General features: G+C 40.5%; 1 protein-coding gene across 6 annotated transcripts in view; it reads left to right on the forward strand.

Annotated features, from left to right (window-relative positions):
• Positions 1-14466, forward strand: part of LOC122555972 (lisH domain-containing protein ARMC9) — a 146983-nt gene that overhangs the window by 76524 nt on the left and 55993 nt on the right. For all 6 annotated transcript variants that reach the window (XM_043702296.1, XM_043702294.1, XM_043702297.1 and 3 more), the window contains one exon: positions 1008-1045. In XM_043702296.1, the coding sequence (XP_043558231.1) occupies positions 1008-1045 (38 nt within the window). The remainder of the gene's footprint in view (positions 1-1007; positions 1046-14466) is intronic.

Below are 14466 nucleotides of genomic sequence, written 5' to 3' on the forward strand. Positions count from 1 at the left end.
AACTCGGAAGTTTGCAGTGTTGTAGGAAACAAATTAGGAAATTGAAACTAAAATTGATTCCTGCACAAAATGTTTGTTGTAACCAACCAAGATACAAAGTTAAAATTCACAACACCAAGTTATAGTCCAAGAAGTTTAGTTGGAAGCACTAGCTTTCAGAGAGCTGCTCCTTCGTCAGGTGGTCCACAACCACCTGATAAAGGAGCAGCGCTTCGAAAACTAATGCTTCGAAATAACCCTCTTGAACTATAGCCTGGTGTTGTGTGATTTCTAACTTCGTACACCCCAGTCCAACACAGGCACCTCCAAATCAAGCATGTGGTTAATACAAATGTTTTTCGGCAAATACACCATATCCTCAAGTTCACTTCACATACAGATTACTAAAGCTGATTTCACTCTATACGACCTGTACAACTTTCATCAAACTGAAAAGATAAAGAAAATGAATTCTTACGAGTGATTTCTATTGAGAAATCATACTGTAGTCTGGATTTTCATTAGAAATAGTGGTGAGGTTGTAAGAACGTCTGAGCCAGTACAAGTGGTAATCTATTTTGTTTACCACTGACCTCAATATCCTGACCATAATGTCTAAGCCTTAAATTTCACTCTGTCAGCCTGTGTAGATGAGGAAATGTGCATTAATTGACAGCTCAAATTTAAGAATATTTTCTGTTAACATTTTATTGCACTTGTTTTCTAACAAAGGGTTTCAAACTGAAACATTAATTTGCCTGGATGACTTACATACAGTCTATGAGGTGACTTTAGCATGGAGCTCTGCCTTACCTTGCTTGTCATTATCTGCAGTGCATGTAACCTTGACAAGTGACATTTCGGTCTACTAATGAAAAGCAGAAAATACTCTAATCTGCAAAGGTGCTGCTATTGGAAAGCCACTGACTGTTTTTTCCAAATGCATTCATAGCTGCTGCATGTGTTACTTATCCCTTAATATCAAAACAATCAATTTAAATAGTGTTCTTTCCCTTTCTTTTCAACAGGCATCATCTATGTTGAGGGCATCCATTGTTCCTACAATGTAAGTAATGTAAATACTTAGAAAGTTTCAAGTTTGTATCTTTTCTGATGTTCGTGCACACCAACGGTGTTCTTCAAATGTAGTCCACATATGAAGTGCTGTTATCGCGTCATAGAGAAGTATAGCATGGAAATAGGCCCTTCGGCCCAAACTAGTCCATGCTGATCATAGTGCCCACTCAGTTAATTCCAGTTGCCCACATTTGGTCCATATATCTTTAAACCCTTCCCATCTATGTACTTATCCAAATGTTTTTTAAATGTTGCTATTGTACCTGCCTCAATCACTTTCTGTAGCAGCTCATTCCATATAAACTCAGTTCTTCTATAACACAACGGTCGTAGTAGAAAAATTGCACTTTAAAAGCAACACTTAAAGTGTTGGTCTTGTAATTGCATTACAGCCAACACACGTTTTAAAGTTTATGCTGTAGAAACAGCATCCCTAATTCATCAACTGCATTAGAGGGAATTCGCATTGATGAAAAGCGCATTATAACAGAACATCCTGTATGCACCGCCCTGCGTGAAGAAGTTGCCCCTTGGATCCTTCTTAAATCTTTCCCCTCTCCCCTTAAACCTGTGCCCTCTAGTTTTCAATTCCCCATCCCTGGGGAAAATACTATTTGCATTCATCCTATCTATGCCCCTCATGATTTTATATACCTCAGTAAGGTCATCTCATTCTCCAAGGAATAAAGTCCTATCCTGGCCAACCTCTTCCTATAACTCAGGCCTACTTTTCCTGGCAACATCATTGTAAATCTTCTTTGCACTCTTTCCAGTTTAACTATGTCTTTCCTATTACAAGGTGACCAAAACTGTACACAATACTCCAAGTGCGGCCTCACCAACAACTTATACAACTGTGACGTAATGCCTCAACTCCAATACATGCTAAATGCCTTCTTCACCACCCTGTCTACCTGTGCCACTGTTTTCAAAGAGCTATGTAGTTGTACTCCTAGGTCCCTCTATTCCACAACACTTCTCAGGGCCTTGCCATTTACTGTATAGGTCCTACCTTGGTTTGACTTTCCAGAGTACAACATCTCTGCCAATCCTCAGTACACTTCCCCTTCTAATTAAGATCCATCTGTAATTTTTGACAACCTCGCTATCAACGATACCTCCTAATTTTGTATCAACTCTAACCTTCTAATCGTGCCTTGTCCATTCACATCCAGATCGTTTATATAAATAACAAAGATCCCAGCACACCACTAGTCACAGGCCTCCAGTCTGAGAAACAACCTTCAACCATCACTCTCTGTATCCTACTGTTAAGCCAATTTTGAATTAAATTAGTTAACTCCCCTTGGATCCCATGCAAACTAACCTTCATGACTAGCCTTATCAGAGGGCTTACTAAAGTCCATATAGACAGCATCCACTGCCATATCCTCATTGATCCTCTTGGTTACCTTTTCAAAAAACTCTTAGATTTGTCAGACATGGCTTCCCGCACACAAATCCATGCTGACTATCCCTAATCAGACATTGACTATCCCTAATCAGACATTGACTATCCCTAATCAGACATTGACTATCCAAATGTGGGTTGATCCTTTCCCTCACTATCTTCTCCTACAACTTGTCTACCACTGATGTCAGGCTCACTGGCCTCTAGTTCCCTGACTTGTCTTTGTTACCTTTCTTAAACATTGGAATGACATTAGCCATCTTCCTGTCTTCCGGAACTTCACCACTGGCTAAAGATGAAGCATAAATCTCTGCAAGGACCTCTGCAAATTCTTCCCTAGCCTCCCACCGTGTCCGAGGATGGACTTGATCAGGCCCAGGAGATTTATTCAAATGAATGCACTTTGAAGCTGCAAACACCTCCTCTCTGGTGATATCTGTGTGGTCTGAAACATCCCCACTTGTTTCCTTTCTTTACTTAGCATCCATGATTCTCTCCTCAGTAAACACTGAGGAGAAATATTCATTAAAAACTCCCCCTGTGGCTCCACACATAGATAGTCATACTGATCCTTAAAGGGACCTATTCGCTCCCTAGCTACCCTTTTACTCTTAATATAGCTATATAACCTCTTGGGATTATTTGTAACCTTATTTGCAAGATCCATCTCATACCCTCTTTTTGCTCTTCTGATTTCCCTCTTACATGTGCCAAAAGCTTAAACCAATGTATGTCATCTTTTTCCTGACCAGGGCCTCAATATCTGTTGTTTTTGATATTATTAGTCATGTCTCTACATCCTAGGTGTGCCTGTACTTTTCCATAGCTGTAATGAACTATATTTACTGAAGTAGTAAAACATTAATGACTCAGTTAAAACATTTACATCACAATTGAAACTGAAGTTATAGATTTACCTATCCCAATACAAAAACTGCTTCAAGTCAGAGTTGACTTTTCTACTCCAAGTTCTTCTTTTCAGTTATTTGTAGCATTTGTTCTGTGTTTGACTATGGTTTGTAGTATTTGCTGTCCAAGGACTTCATTTCTTATCTCTCATTCCTGTTTTCAATACTTTTTCTCATATGATTGCAAAATATATTTTTCTTCACTTCCATTATTTCACACAGCTTTTTTCCTGTAGCTGTTGGTGAAGTTCTTCTCGAGGGATGTTCTCTTCTTTGGGCAGCATGGTGGCTCAGTGGTTAGCACTGTTGCCTCACAGTGGCAGGGGTCTGAGTTCGATTCCACCCTCAGGCGACTGTCTAAACAGAAGTATCATCAGCTTTTGTAGCATTAGATCAATGTTATCAATGCAAATCCTTATCATTTGGAATGAAAAATGTACAGCAACGTTCTCATGATTAACCACTCAAGTTATTAAAGGACTATATCTAAATCAATAACTTGGTTGCTTGTAGCCAAACCTGGGAAGAACATTCACATCACTTGACAGAGCTGCTTATTCAGCTACAAAAGGCCATTGCTTATAAATTTGGCTAAAAGTGTATTTCCCAAGGTAAAGGTGACTAAATATTCGTCTGTCACGTCCACAGGCAGTAAGTAAATGTTACAGTGGAGGTGAGCTCTTGATGCAGTATTCCGGCAAGAAGGATTCATGATTGCCAAGTTTAGGTCTCAATCCCCAAATGTGGGTGTTCTGGTGCCGTGATTTAAGCATGTCGCAGACAGCCTTGGGTTTATTCCCAGAAGCGGCGGTGAAAGGGGCAGTGGAGGACCCCAACGACTGGTCTCGGTTTCTGGAGGAGCATCGGGTGGGAAACAGGAGATACAGAACCGGTGCACCCCTGTGTTCATGGCTCCGGCTTGGACATGACTGTTATAATTGTGGCAGCGACAGAGGCCTGTAACCAAGAGACCAGAACCCATTTCAGAGACACTAGCCAATGTCAAGCAAGGACTGGAAGAGCAGTGGAGGAGGAACAGGAAGAAGAAGAAAGAAAGATGAACTCTGTTGCAGTAAAATCTTGTGTTTATATTCAGTGTTTCAAGATGGCGCTGGAGTGTGGCGACACTTTGCATGTAATACGCAAAAAAACACTTTTCACTCTATTTTCATATACAGATGACAATAAATCTATTAGGGCCACACAGTGGTTCAAGGCCAAGTAGCACTTTGAGGGGCTATTTTGGATTGTCTCAAGCATTAGATGAAACATGAAATTTTGATGGCATGAGTGGATTTTATATTATTTTCAATTAAGTGAGTGGGCAAAGATCTGATAGATGGAATACAACGTTGGTAAATGGGAGGCCACTCATTTTGGTAGGAATAACAACAAAATGGACTATTACTTAAATGATGAAAAATTGCAGCATGCTGTTGTGCAGAGGGGCCTGGGTGTCTTTGTGCATGAGTCGCAAAATGTTGGTTTTCAGGTGCAGCAGGTAATTACAAAGGCAAATGGAATATTGTCCTTCATTGCTAGAGGGATGGAGTTTAAATAATGGGGAGGTTGTGCTGCAATTGTATAAGATGCTGGTGAGGCCACATCTGGAGTACTGTGTACAAATTTGGTCTCCTTACTTGACATAGGATGTACTGGCAATGGAGGGGATGCAGAGGAAGTTCACTGGGTTGATTCCAGAGTTGAGGGTTGTTTTATGAGGAGAGATTGAGTAGACTGGGACAATACTATCTGGAATTTGGAAGAATGAAGCAGTCCTTATAAAAACATTTAAAATTGTAAAAGCGATAGATGAGATAGCAGGGAGGTTGTTTTCACTGGCAGGTGAAACTAGAAAAAAGGGGCATCGTCTTAAAATAAGAGGAAGCACATTTAGGACTGAGTTGAGGAGGAACTTTTTCACTCAAAGGGTTGTGAATCTGTGGAATTCTCTGCCTATTGAAGTAGTTGAGGCTACCTCATTGAACATTTTGAAGGCAAAGATAGATTTTTGAACAATAAAGGTGTTAAGGGTTATGGTGAGCAGGCAGGTAGGTGGTGCTGAGTCCACAAAGAGATCAACCATGATCTCATTGAATGGTGGAGCAGGCTCAATGAGCCAGATGACCTATTTCTAATGCACTTATATTTGTTTCAAGTTTCAACATAATTGTTACAATTTTAACAAACTTGTTCAAAAAAACAGATAATTTGAAGGGATGCAAAAGTATGCAAGTGCCTTTGAAAACTTGAAAGCTGTGCTGACAACCACATTTGTTTAGCTATGTCTGATTATGAGAATCCATTTAAAGTGGCTGTTGATGCAAAGAACATTGCTGTGGGCATTATTTTACCACAGGATGATGAGATGGGAATGGAACAGCCTGTCAGTCATTTTAGAAAAACCAACCATGTCAACAAAGATGTTCAAGAATTGAAAAGCGACATTGAATCTTGTGTTCATTCTGCATCATTTTAAAATGGATATCAGCAACCATGTCGACAAAGTTGATACTTATACGCCACAATCCTTTGACTTGCTTGAAAAAATTCCAAGACAAGAATTCAGAATTGTTTCAATGGAGCTTAATTCTTTAACCATACAACTTGACAATTGTTCGTGTTCCTGGAGTAGAAAATGTTATAATGTTGAGACCACCTTTGAAGGCACTGAGGTTAAGTGTAATGTCAGCATGAGTGGTGTTAAAGTAATTTTTGCCTCTTAAAGGTACAGCTAAATTCTTCTTTAAAGGGAAGGTGGCGTAAGGGTGTGTACATGATTTAGTTTTAGTGAGAGAGCTCGTGAAGATAAAGGTAAACCAAATATGATCTGCCAAGTCAGTTTCCAGTCAGCAATCTGACTTGTTGGTGATAATATAATCAGGGATTACAATAATATGGTGCTCAGAAAGATAAGAATTGCAGTTACAAATGAAACAACCCCAGTGGAGCTACTCAGTGCTGTGCACAATGAACCAGCCTTCATTCTCAACCGGATTCTATGAAGTGCTCCCTTTGTGGCCTTGGTTGAGGTGGAGACGGTGCTTTTATCTTGTCTCTGGATTTGGCAGACATACATATAATGATTGTCTTCATTGTGCCCAGAGGTTGCTGCACTTGTGTCATTTCAGGGACAGTCTCTGTCAGTAGCACAGATAGCCCTCAGTTACAGGAGATAAGGAAACCCAATGATCATCATAGTGCCCATGAGAAGGGCTTCCTGAAGAAAGGCTTATGCCCGAAACGTCGATTCTCCTGTTCCCTGGATGCTGCCTGACCTGCTGCGCTGTTCCAGCAACACATTTTCAGCATAGTGCCCATGAGGGCTGGAACCGGTCATCCTCTGTGTGGATTAGCTTAACCTTGGCCTAACTGACACGTCTTCTTAACATCTCAACACTGATATAGCTACTTATGGAGGAACCTTGATTATCTGAACGACACGGGCAGGGAATATTCTGTTCAGATAACTGAATTTTCAGATAATCAAATGTCGGATAACACGGTTTAGCCAAGCATCAGTACCTTGTGATCTTGCTGGATAATCTGAAATTTGAATAATCGAATGCCGGATAATCGAGTTTCCACTGTACTGGTCAAGACTATGTATTGTGGCATGCATTCTGTAAAAGCCAGTAAGCAGTTCTGGTTGGCACTCCAGATTGCACTATGTCATATGGCTTTGCATGAAATTAGCCCTTTTTCAGTGGAAGAGATCACCCAAGCAAACCCCTATTCCGTGGTGGTGTGCATATGCTGAATTAATTCCTTCATTCACAGTTGATGACTGCTCACTACCTCAAAGAACTCAGAGAACATGCAAGAACGTAACTGTTGATGCTGATGAGCAGGTTTGTATCTGATGTGCACTTCACAGAGCTATCTCTGTCTCTCTGTTTTCCTGCACACCCATGACATGCTCATCATTGCATGAAGAGTTCCCCCAAGGTGGCTATATCTGTGTAGGTGGAAGGTTCTCTTTTAAGGTGTGTTGCTGCTTGCTTTAAGGTATCCTCTGGTAGAGCGTGGCCTGATGCAGATACAACAGTCTGTCCTGACTCAATGTTTGAAGCTGTGGGTAACACAAAAAGTGATCATGAGAGCTTGAGCCATTAAAGCAGAAGCCTCTGCATTATTGAAGTTTCCTGGTGCATCAGATAGACTGGCATCAACTATTCTATCAAACTATAAATTGCAATTTCCATTCATCCCCTCCACCAGGAATGCCCAGTTCGCATCTTTCAACTACCTGGTAGTCAATAACTGGTGCTCCCCTCTTCCTTCTTGGGCTTTTTTGTGAGCATTGAGAGTCCACTTCTTGTGTAAGGACAGTGAGTTAAGACCCCACTGATGGTGTCTGTGGCCAATCCCCATGGATCATTGAAATGTGAAGCTGCTATGTCAGTGCTGGCAAGTCTTCAACGGTGCTATGGTCTTGAGCTTTGCTGAAGGGTTAACTAAGTACATTTGACAAGATTTCTCCCATGTTCAGGAGCAGCAGGATTTCTGATGTAATTTGGAACTGTCCCAAGTGTCTGGCATACTACTCACCTTGATAGAACAGATAAAACTATTGAACTCTTTCCTGCACTGGTTTGGGTTGTTTCAGACTACACTCTACAAAGTCATGGTCTTCACCACAAAACAACTTTTCATTATTGGTTTGTGACATTAACATGTTAAAAATAAAATGAAATACTGAAATTATTGTTTTTACTGTTTATTTCTTCTATATTTGACCTCCTCCACAATTTCATATCTTTATTGTAACAGAATATCTTTATTCTTTTGATTATAAGTTTCAGTGCAAAACTATATAATTTAGTACTTTTTACAATGGGAGAAAATTAATACTGAGCAGAATTATGTTCAACTTATTGTTGGTTCAGCCCTCCAACACAACTCAGATTTCTCATGTGGCCCCTTGGAAGAATTAATTGCCCACTCCTGCTATAGACAGTGAGGGTATTGTTTCTGAATAAATTAGTAGCCATGCATATTTATTCAGAGGTAGTTTTTGGTGTAAACAGGTCTGATTAGGGTTGAAGGTGTGAAGGAGCAGGAATGGGTTTGGAAATAATGTTTTAATTTAGTCTATTTTGCAATAGTAAAATGCATTATAAAAATGCAGTTTTATGAATGAATGAAAAAACATAGTAAACATCAAGTCAGTAGAGGGTAATGAATGAATGGGAACGTTGTATTAATGAATATAGTGAGCTTGTGAGTTAATAAATATACCTATAACACAATATTTCACAGTGTGGAACATATGACTCGCAGTCATTGTCAATCTAACTTGCAGTGTGTAGTGTGAAAGAGCTGTGCTTTCCTGCATAAGTAGTTGCTGAACTTCTGTCCATCAGAAAGAACTAATGTCTATCTTCCAGTCCTGGAATGAGATTGGCAAGGTTGTCTAAGTAAATAAAGCCACAACATGATGATCAGCATTGGTTTCACTTTGATAACATGAAGGCAAGAATGTGAATTTGATGACCATAGGAAAGTCTTTTGATAAAAATTGAAATGTTATCAAATCAACATTGAAATCCCAGGAGGCAAAATTGTGCTGGCTGAACAATGAATTCATTTAGGCATCGGTCAGATAGGTGGTTTGTGCAAGCAATGAGTTGGTTTTAAATTGGGTTGTGAAAGCTATAGAGCAGTCGAGATGTCTTCATGTGCCATTTCCATGCGAAATAAAAAAGCACCTGAAATGGTAATCATATCAGGTCCACAACTAAAAACAGAACAGGGAAGAAACGGGGGAAAAACACACAAGTTACACTTCTTAGTCTCCCCACAGAATAATAAAGTTAAAAAGTCCCCTACAGATTGACGGTATTCATAAAAGACAGGAAAGATCAAGAAGTTGATACCAAATTCCTGACATGAATTGGAAGGCCATTGATGTTCTATTCAAATTTAGGCTTTATAAACAAAGGATATAGCTATGCTTTTCAGATTTACTTGTTGCAGAACTGGATAAGCAAACACTGAAGATGATGACAACTCCTGAAAAAGAGGGATTGCACAGACTCAACACTTCCTCTGTCCCAGGTGGATCAGAAAGATCCTGCTAAGACATGGAACATGCTGGAGGATCAACTTTATGTAAAGACCAAACGTTTTGCCGAGTGTCTCAGCTGGGCCTGCAGAGGCCGATCTGACCTCCCAGTCACCACCCATTTTAGTTCCCCTTTCCACTCCCTTTCCAACATGATCATCCTGGGCCTCCTCCATTGCCACAGTGAATCCGACCGCAAATTGGAGGACCAGCACCTTATATTCCGCCTGGACGGCCTACAGGCGAGAGAACCCAATATTGAGTTCTCCAATTTCAAATAACCTCTCTTCTCATCTCCTGACTTCCTTCCCAGCCCTTCGCCCTCCTTTTCATTCCTCTAATCAACCCTTCCTTCCAGCTACCAATCTGATTCATTCCTCCCATCAACTAACCAGGCCACACCCTGTAACTGTGTTCACCTATCCCTACCTTACCACTCCACACACAACTCCCCCCCACCTCCCTTTTATCTGTAGTTCCCCTTACACCCACACCCAGTCCTGAAGAAGGGTGACACCTGAAACCTTGACTTCTCCACCTCCTGATGCTGCTTGGCTTGCTGTGTTCTTCCAGCCTCCTGCTTGTCTACCTTGGATTCCAGCATCTGCAGCTTTGTTTGTCTCTAAGAAGGAGGCATATGTCAGGTATAGACAGCTGGGATAGAGTGAATCCCTAGAAGACTATACAGGCAGTATGAGTATACTCAAGAGGGAAATCAAGAGGGCAAATAGGGTTAAGAGAATCCAAAGAGATTCTACAAATACATTGAGGACAAAAGAGTGACTAGCAAGAGAATAGGACCCCTTAAAAGATCAACAAGGCCACCTATATGTGAAACTACAGGAGATGAGTGAGATACTAAATGAGTATTTTGCATCAGTGTTTATTGAGGAGAAGTAAATCATAATTTCTTAGAAAGTGTCCATATTACAGAGGAAGAGTGCTGGAAGTCTTAAAACTTATAAAGGTAGATAAATCCTTGGGACCTGATCAGGTGTACCCCAGAGCTTGTGGGAAACTGGGCAAATGATTGCTAGGTCCCTTGCTGAGAAATTTGTTTCATTGATAGCCATGGGTGAGGTGCTGGAAGTTTGCTAATGTGGTGCCATTATTTAAGAAAAGTGGTAAGGAAAAGCCATGGAACCAAAGATTGGTGAGCCTGACATCAGCGGTGGGTAAGTTATTGGGGGGGATTCTGAGGGACAGAATTTACACGTATTTGGAAAGACAAGGACTGATTCGGAATAGTCAACATAGCTCTCTGCGTGGGAAATTATGTTTCACTAACTTGATTGAATTTTTTGAAGAAGTGACAGAGCAGATTGGTGGCTGTTGTTTACGTGGACTTTAGCAAGGTGTTCGTCAAGGTTCCACATGGTAGACTGTTTAGCAAGGTTAGATTATATGGAATCTAGGGAGAGATACCTATTTGAATCCAAAATTGGCTTGAAGGTAGGAGACAGAGGGTGGTAGTAGTGGATGGTTGCTTTTCGGACTGGAGGCCTGTGAGCAGTGTGCCACAAGATTCAGTGCTGCGTCCACTGCTTTTAATTATTTATATAAATGATTTGGATATGAACATAGGAGGTATGGCTAGTGACAGATGGCATCAAAGTTGGTGACGTAGTCAACAGCATAGATAGTCATCTCAAAGTACAATGGGACCTTGATCAGATAGGCAAATGGGCCGACGAGTGGCAGATGAAGTATAATTTAGATAAATGTGAGGTGCTGCATTTTGGTAAGGCAAATTAGCACAGGACTTAAACACTTAATGGTAAGGTCCTGGGGAGTTTTACCAATCAAAGAGAACTTGGGGTACAGGTTCATAGATCGTTGAAAGTGGATTTGAAGGTAGAGGGTAGTGAAGAAGGCATTTGGTACACTTGCCTTTATTGGTCTGTGCAGAGTGTAGGAGTTGCGGCTGTACAGGACATTCGTTGGCCACTTTTGAAATACTGCACACAATTCTGGTCTCCCTGCTATGGGAAAGATGTTGCGAAAGGATTGAAAAAAGATATTACACCATTTTAAATGCATCTAGATGGGTGCATGAATAGGAAGGGTTAAAAGGGCTATGGGCCAAAAGGTGGCAAATGAGATTAGATTAATTTAGGATATCTGGTTGGCATGGACGATTTGGTCTGAAGGGTCTGTTTCCGTGCTGTCCATCTCTGTGACTCTATAACTCAAGTTGACTTGGGAGCAAGGTCAAATACCTCATCATTCAGAATCCTGAAGAAGTTGTGTTTGGATTTTTGGAAGTCAGTAATACAACAGACCACTATGTACAACAGGTCATCCATTCCTCACCTTGTTGCATTAACAGTGAAATGTAGCTGTGGCAGATTTACATGGAAACGACAAGTTGTGATGGGCACAAGTGGAGCAGTAGTAGAAGGGCTACCTGCATACACAGAATTCAACATTGTGACTGTTCATGAGCTCACCAGTATATCAATAGCAGCAGTGAAGGCAAGAATAATTGAATTGAATCCCCCATGACCTTCTTTAGATATAACCAAACAGTATTGTCACTATCAGAAACTTCAAAAACAATATTGCATTACACCTCAGAGAAGATGCAATCCTGTCAATTGACCCTCCTAGAAATTATGCTGTATCCATCCTGGAGAAGCTTCAGAGCAAGTTGTATGATATAACATGATAGTATTATCTGCATTAGCACACTGACTGTTACAGCTCTAAGACGTGTGCTGAAACAGCATTGTGCAGTTTAAAGGAAAAGGCAGGAAAGATGACGTGAGGAATATCAAACCAACCTTGATCCTATTGAATGGCAGAGCAGGTCGGAGGGCCAAATGGTCTACTCTTGTTCCTATTTCTTAGGTCTTTGAGTATGCTTGGATCCAAAATATCTAAATTTTGCTTTAAAGTGATGCAAATGTGAAGTCTCAGCATTTGAATCCAGAATTCCCAGGAACTAAATTGTTCTTCAAGCAGGCCCTCAAATATTATATTTGTTGAAGGAATTTCAAGAAATCATTAGCTTCAGGACACCACTTCGAAGATGTTGTTTCCAGAGACCGCCTTTTGGTGTATCCATCAGCCAGAATCTATTCTAACAGTACAGACTAAATTACAAAACGTATTCCTAGATGTGTGTGCATTGCAAATTACAATGATGAAGGGCAAAACTAGAGAACAGCATGATCAAAGTCAACACTAATGGCACCAATGTTCTTCAACATCAAAAAATACCAGGTAAATATGGATCAGATCAACTTTATCCACTTTATTATGTTCTGGCATCTGCCTCACACAGGCAAAATCGTAAGTGTACTACTTCTGCATATTCACCAGGCTAAAAAAAAACCAGCAGAGATGCCTCATTTCTTAAATTCTCTCCAGTGTACGTACGAGACTTTGCCAATAAAGTGTTATCATTAAGAAAGCTCTTCAGGAAGGACATTTTATATATACCTAAGATAGCAATCAACATGTTGATTTACATTGTCAAAAGAGAACTGCACTGTACTTTCCGGTACTAATACCCAAGGAGACAGACCATCTTGAGGCTTGATGAATCTCACAAAGGCAAGGAACATCTTTTGCAAGATGGCAAAACAGTTGGCTATGGCCAAAGAAATTCTATCACACTCTCAATCCAGTTATTCAAACATACTGCATGCATCATTTGTATTAGTATTCAATATCAGTACATTCCAATTCAGTATGCATTTCATAGAGGAAACTGATCACAAATCATTGGAAATTATTTTCTTTATTACTTGTTCATAGGATGTGGCCTTTACCAGTTGAGTCAGCATTTTTGTCCATCACTAATTGCCTTTGGGAAGGTAGTGATAAGCACCTTCATGTGCTACTACAAATCTTGAGATTTAGGTATGTCAAAGGTGCAGTTCGGAAGGAGGTTCAGGGATTTTGACCCAGTGACAGTGAATGAATAATGATGTTAGTCAGCTTGGTATGCGGCTTGGAAATCCATAACTGACATGTGGGTGTCTTTAAAAATCTGGATCAAAGGATCTGGGTGTTCAGGTCCACCAATCTCTGAAAGTGGCAACACACAGTGGATAAGGTAGTCGAGAAGGCATACAGCACACTTGCCTTCATCGGCGGGGCATCAAATATTAAAAATTGGCTAGTTATGTTGCAGCTGTATAAACTTTTGTAAGGCCACATTTGGAGTATTGTGTGCATTTCTGGTCACTACACTACCAGAAGGATGTGGATGCTTTGGAGATGGTGCAAAGAAGATTTCTCTGGATCTAGAGGGTCTTAGTTATGAGAAGAGGTTGGATAAACTCTGATTGATTGTTTTCACTGAAAAGACGGATCCTGAGGAGTGAACTGTTAGAGGTCTACAAAATTATGAGAGGCATAGATAACATGAATAGTTAGAGGTATTTTCCCAGGAGGGAAAAGTCACCAACAAGCGTGCACAGATTCAAGCTGAGAGGGAGTAAGTTTAGGGGAGAAGTGCAGGAATAAAAATTCACCGAGGGTAGTGGGTGCCTGGAACTCACTGCAAGTGGAGGTAGTGGAAGCTGGCATACTAGCAATGTTTAAAGCATATCTTGATAGACGCATGAATGGGAGGTGAACAGAGGAATAGAAGCGGTGCAAAAGCAATAAGTAGCAGGTCTAAATAAAGATTAGGAATTGGCACAGATTTGTTGGGCTTGAAGGGTCTGCTCCTGTGCTGTGCTGTATTGTATAGTATTTTTTTTTAAATTCAATAGCAGCTGACTTAGGTATTTGGAAAACCTAGCCTAAAAGATTGAAACATTTTTATTGACGAGGATTACATAAAGATGTCGTCAAATTTTATTCAGAAACAAAAAAAAATTGCAGATGTTTGAATCCAAAATTGACAGGCAGGCAAGCCAGGCAGCATCAGGAGGTGGAGAAGTCGATCTTTTGGGTGTAACCCTTCTTCAGGATTGGGGGAGCTGCAGATAAAAGGGATGGCAGGTTGAGAGTGGTGAAGTGGGGATATGCAAAGACAGGGTAGAGGGTACTATATGGTTGGTCAATGA

This window comes from Chiloscyllium plagiosum, chromosome 13 (assembly GCF_004010195.1).
Source record: "Chiloscyllium plagiosum isolate BGI_BamShark_2017 chromosome 13, ASM401019v2, whole genome shotgun sequence".
NCBI classification, from domain to species: Eukaryota; Metazoa; Chordata; class Chondrichthyes; order Orectolobiformes; family Hemiscylliidae; genus Chiloscyllium; species Chiloscyllium plagiosum.